This window comes from Mercenaria mercenaria, chromosome 7 (genome assembly GCF_021730395.1).
Source record: "Mercenaria mercenaria strain notata chromosome 7, MADL_Memer_1, whole genome shotgun sequence".
In the NCBI taxonomy this organism is placed as follows: Eukaryota; Metazoa; Mollusca; class Bivalvia; order Venerida; family Veneridae; genus Mercenaria; species Mercenaria mercenaria.
This window is the reverse complement of record NC_069367.1, coordinates 33,163,117-33,168,952: the sequence shown is the minus strand read 5'-3', so window position 1 is coordinate 33,168,952 and position 5,836 is coordinate 33,163,117. Positions and strand designations below refer to the sequence as shown.

Below are 5,836 nucleotides of genomic sequence, written 5' to 3'. Positions count from 1 at the left end.
CAACACGTGAATTGCCTTGTTAATAAATGATTTTTCTTCAATTAATACATACCCAGATCCAGTGCAAAAAGTAGTTTTTATGCAAAATAGTTCTATACAACTCTAGTATTTTCTAACTGTCAGATTATTTTCATTACAGATCCATGTTGTAAAAATCGTTAGGTAAATCGTGTTTATTATGCTATTATTCTAATATAATAACACAGACAAAATGTTAGAACAGAATAAATACTACAGTACACATACAAACATGAAGTTTGAAATGAAAGTAGAAAGTCTGTGATAAATGCACGATATCATACACCACTGTAAACCTTTTGAAAATATTGGGATGTGTCGTATATAACCGTTCGCGTATAAGTAACCCTGATTTAACAAATACCATCTTTAACTTTTTGAAAATATTGAACCGTGCCTTATATTGCGCTGATATATCATGTACCACATGCATTCTTTTGAAAATAGATATATTATGCACCGCCAATAACCAATTGAAAATATTGACACAAGTCTTATAGTACCAAGTTATATCAAGTATCACTTAAACCTTTTGAGAACATTGATACCTGTTTTATATTACCCTATATATCATGTAACACATTTAACCGTACGTGTTTTAAATTACCCGATATATCGTGTAACACATTTAACCGTATGTGTTTTAAATTTCCCGATATATCGTGTAACACATTTAAACGTACGTGTTTTAAATTACCCGATATATCGTGTAACACATTTAACCGTACGTGCTTTATATTACCCGATATATCATGTATTCTAACACGACCCGATTCATTTTCCTGTTAAACAAAGAAGGCAGAAAACGGCGAATTATTATACAACAAATCACTGTTCTGACGTCATAATTATTACGTCATGGCGTCAAACGGCATAGCGGCGCGCTGGAAAAGAAACCGATTGAAAAGGGGCAAATATTTAATGAATGTCATCAAGGATGTACTTAAAAATCCTTGGTTAGGTGTTAGAATCGAAATAATATATCTCATTTAGTGATTTGCTCTTGAATAAATCATTGTTTGTCGTTCAGATGCGTACTATTATATCACTCGGGCTGCGCCCTCGTGATATAATTCCTTCGCATCTGAACTCCAAACAATGATTTATTCAACGACAAATCACTGGATGAGATATATTATTTCTTAAACACATTTAACCGGACGCGTTTTATATTACCCGATATATCATGTAACGCTTTTAACCGTACGTTTTTTATATTACCCAGATATAATTGAGCCGCAACATGAGAAAAACAACAAAGTTTATTTGCGACTAGCATGGATCCAGACCAGCCTGCGTATCCGCGCAGTCTGGTCAGGATCCTTACTGTTCGCTTTCAAACCCTTAGAGAAACCGTTAGCGAACAGTATGGATCCTAACCAGAATATGCGGATGCACAAGTTGGTCTGGATCCATGCTGGTCGCAAATGCACTATGTTGGTTTTCTCATGGCACGGCTCAGTAATACATTAAAGCGTTTGAAAGTATTTAGACGTGTTTTATATTACCGATATATCATGTAGCACATTTAACCGTTCTAAACTATCTATTATGACTCTGATATGCGATCATACTGGCCCATAAATAATGAAGGATATGTTTATCAAGGTAAAAATAGAAGTAAGCGTTTTAGAAGGTTGGCGGAAATGTAACTGTACTATATCTATAAATACATCAGTGTTTATACATGTTACAAAATTATACGTTAGATGTAAATAACATATGCTAAATCATGTAAATGGTTTTCATAAATTTAATACAAACTCGTTAATGTTTAATGTTGATGTAAAAATAGGCAGCATGAGAAATGGTGCAGCAGTGGATGCAGTGTTAGCCTCTAAACACGAACTAGTAAGCTCCGCTCGAATTACAGGCCTGAATTACTCTTAAAACAATTGAACTAAGCTAAACCGTCAAGTCGACTGGGGCATTTCGACGTCATTTGGAAACACTTGTGATGTATTTATCGCATAGCAACGTCTTTTAAACACTTGGCCAACTTTTGCCCGAAAATCTTTGGTTCCCAAAGCGTATATTAGCGGATTGAGAAAAGAATTAGAAAAACCAAGAACAAGTAAATGTGTACCAATAACCTCCTGCAAAGTACAATTTCCCGTAGTTTGAATAATTTGAACTGTTGTAGCTATGAGGAAGGGTAGCCATGTTATCACCACACACCCAAGTATAGCAGCAAATGTTTTTATTGATCGGAGATTTCTACTTGAAATACCGAACATTCCGCTATTCCGCTTGTCTGTCTGCAGTTTTTCGATGATCTCAATCTGTTTTATATGAAATCTTGCACTTTTGAATAAAATTCCATAAATTATGAACATTGTCGTCAATGGTATCACAGCGGAAACGGAGAATAAAAATACAATATAATATTTAGGTAAAACATACATGAAGGAACAGTAAAATTTGTAAGAATCATTTTTCCATCCTGCCAAAGGAAGAAATCCAACTACCATAGAAAACACCCAAGAACACGTGATCCCAATAACTGTTTTCTTTTTTGTCATGATGGATTTGTAAAGAAGCGCACGAGTTACTGCAATATACCGATCAAGTGCTACGCACGTGAGCGACCAGACTGAAGCGGAAATGGCTGCTACGGTGAACCCAATCCTTGCCAGACACATGTCTTGACTTTTCTCGTTGGCTTTTGTGGCTAATGTTACTATAGAAACAAATCCAACAAATAAATCGGCGACGCCCAGTGATGCCACAAATATATATGTCGGCGTATGAAATCTCTTGTTCACAATAATAAATAACAGTACCAGAAAATTTGTCAAAAGAATTAATATTGTCAAGGGAATGAGTTCTTTTTGTTTTATTTTCTCGTTAACGTTGTCCGGTAGCTGCGAGCATGCCGGGTCGTCATAAGACGTCGAGTTATCAATCATTTTCGTCAAACAGCCCCCGTCAACTTGTGGATATTCTCGGTTTTTATATTGTTGTGGCAGCGCAGGAACCATTTCAACCCAGTAGACAGGTGAGCGAGTTAAACTTTGCGTCGGCGTCGTCGTGATTTTCGAGAACATAATTCTGTAACATCCAAATCCTTCAACTATAACTTCTGTCTACAGACTTTTGAATTGACTTTCGTTGTTAAACGTTGTCGTAATGAAAACTGTTTTCCTTTTTTTGATAAAAACTTTAAATCGTTTGTTCACAGTATCTAAAATAAGCGAAAAAGTAAACGTTTGTGTTTTGGTATTTTTTCCGATTTTTTTTTTCGAATTCCGTTTAATCGAATCCAGTATAGAATCCAGTATGGTATGAACAGTTTTCACAACTACCTAAAATGTATTTCCTTCTTATCAATGCCTGCTTCAGTAAGAACATAAAAGTATATCACTGTTATACAAAACCTTTGTACCTTTTTGGTCATGATATTTATCTCAATAATTGAAACATGTCACTTAAAATTCCAATATCGAATATTGCTTTATGACTGCTAGCGATAACGCATGACATCCATTAAAGATCGAGATCTTTAAAATGCATGCACGTTTTCAACTTGCTTCAATTATCATATGTTTGCCAAAGTAACGTGCGCTGATTGGCACTTTTAATACAAAGTACATGTCAATTATCAAATCCTCGTTACATAAGTATTCATAAACGTTTTATTTTAAGTGTAAATGTCACACACAGTTGATCTTTAATATACCGAATGAATATTCAGACCCTTGACGACACAAAAACTACGCTATCGGATTTGATTTTTCGTCGCTTTATATCCAAGGCTGATTTATAGGGTCGGGGTTAACGACAATTTCAAGATATATGTAAACATTGAATGCAACTTTATCAAATTGAAGCCGTCCTTGTCTATAAAAATGACGCAGAAACAAAAAGTACTGTTAAAACAATATTAGTGTATACAATTTAAAACACAAAAAAGATAATGTAAATTGTCCGTTCCAAAGAAAAACAAGCTTTTCTGAGTAAAAAAAAAAAGCCAGGTGATACAACCCTTTGCGGAAAGTTTCAATGTTGCATCAAATGAGTGGGGTTCAAAATCTGCCTTTAATACTACAACAGTATTCCAATTTTCTTTTTTCTTATCCGCTCCAGTAAATAAAAAAGTAGATAATACTTCAACGTGGTCTGATTTCCCATTCTTAAAGATTTCCGAAAATAGAAGTACAGACTTTAATATATATAGTAATCCATGTTTCTTATCAAAGACAAACAGAAAATGTAATCAATTTCAATGTATCAATACAAAATCAGGAGTTAACTAGCAGAGAACGATAACACTTCTTATGTGATATAACTTTATTGGCAGATATTTAAACTTTATAATATTGACTGCAAATTTCATGAAAAAAAAAAAGACAGTTTATGTTAAGACAGCGGCAAGACATCCGGACATGCATACAGTTCTATTCAACGCTTGCTAAGTATCTTCAGAGGTAAAGATTTTGCAAGAAAATAGGGGTTCTACCCTTGATGTAGGCATTTGAATACCTACCATACAAGACACAGCTTCCTATTCAACAGAGTCGGCTTGGTGTGCTTTCACGTGTCATGCTGTCTTCAGGTTTGCCTTTTATACTCGCACATGTCCAGAGTGCACTTATGACATCACGTGCTTTCACGTGTCGAGCTGTTTTCAGATTTGCCTTTATTACCCGCACATGTCCAAAGTGCACTTTAGTCATCAACACTATATAAACAGTTATTTACTTAACATTATATACATTTAGCAATGACCAATAAAATGAAATAAGAAAAAACTACTAAACTATGATTATAATTGAGTCTATACTTGAGGCTGAACCCGAGAAGACTGTTCTCTCTGTGTCTGACAATTTATTATGATATTAAACTGATACGGTCACATTGTAATGCAAAAGAAAAATACAACTTCACAAGCATTTCCATGTATACATTATTAAAAAATTATCATTTTAAATACTGCCTTTGAAAACGTACACTGTTCAAAAATTATATATTTTTTAGCCTTGTTAACAAAATGGCGGCAACTTCTCATTGGTGGACGCAAGAAATGAATGGTGCCGTCTTCAAATTTTATGCCTGCGCCTGAGCAGGTTGTCCAGATATAAAAATTGTCATAGTTGGTAGATACAGTGCTTCGACGTAATGTTAAATAAAATGTAGAAGAAAATACCTGGTAATGATGATAAAGAACTTAGTACTTGATTTCAGTGCCAATGAAAATTAAAATATGTTACATAATACTATAAAGAGTGCATCTGACCAACATTTCAATGGTTTTTCTGATTTGAAAAACAAAAATAACAACCGTTTACGTAATGGTTTAAAGTGAGCGAAACTTCCCTATAAACTTTTTTCTCTTTGAAGCGCCTGATCTAATAACAGTAACCATACATTATTCAGCGACAGTACACAACTCCATGACTATGAGATTTTACGTTCAGCGACTGTCCACAAAAAATGAACGTCTTGTGAGATTTTAGGTTCAGCGTCCTTCCATAACTCTAGGACAGTGAGGGTTAACGTTCATCAACCCTACATAACTCCAGGAGAGTGAGGATATACGTTTATCAACCGTCCACAACACCAGATAAGTGAGGTTTTACGTTCAGCAACCGTCAGTTAGGTTAAGCGACCGTCAGCTATTCCAGGAGAGTGAGGATTTACATTCAGCGACCGTCCACAACTCCAGGAGAGTGATCGTCATTTACTCCAGGACAGTGAGGTTTTACGTTTAACGACCACACAATACTCAAGGACTGTGAGAGTTTAGTAAAACACAATATAACAAACAAATAATTGTAGAAAAATCATGATGTTTGCTAGAACTCTCATGAATTTGGTA

At 34.9% G+C, this 5,836-nt stretch overlaps 1 protein-coding gene across 1 annotated transcript; it reads right to left on the bottom strand.

Annotated features, from left to right (window-relative positions):
* Positions 1-1,382: 1,382 nt before the first annotated feature.
* On the bottom strand, positions 1,383-3,966 carry LOC123555519 (octopamine receptor 1-like). The gene has a single exon (XM_045346122.2). The coding sequence runs from the start codon at positions 3,063-3,065 to the stop codon at positions 1,932-1,934; it is 1,134 nt and encodes a 377-aa protein (XP_045202057.2). The 5' UTR covers positions 3,066-3,966; the 3' UTR covers positions 1,383-1,931.
* Between the last annotated feature and the right edge of the window lie 1,870 nt (positions 3,967-5,836).

What these genes read in the sequence shown, in the direction of transcription:
- LOC123555519 (XM_045346122.2), bottom strand. Translation starts at nt 3,065, where the DNA reads ATGTTCTCGAAAATCACGACGACGCCGACGCAAAGTTTAACTCGCTCA.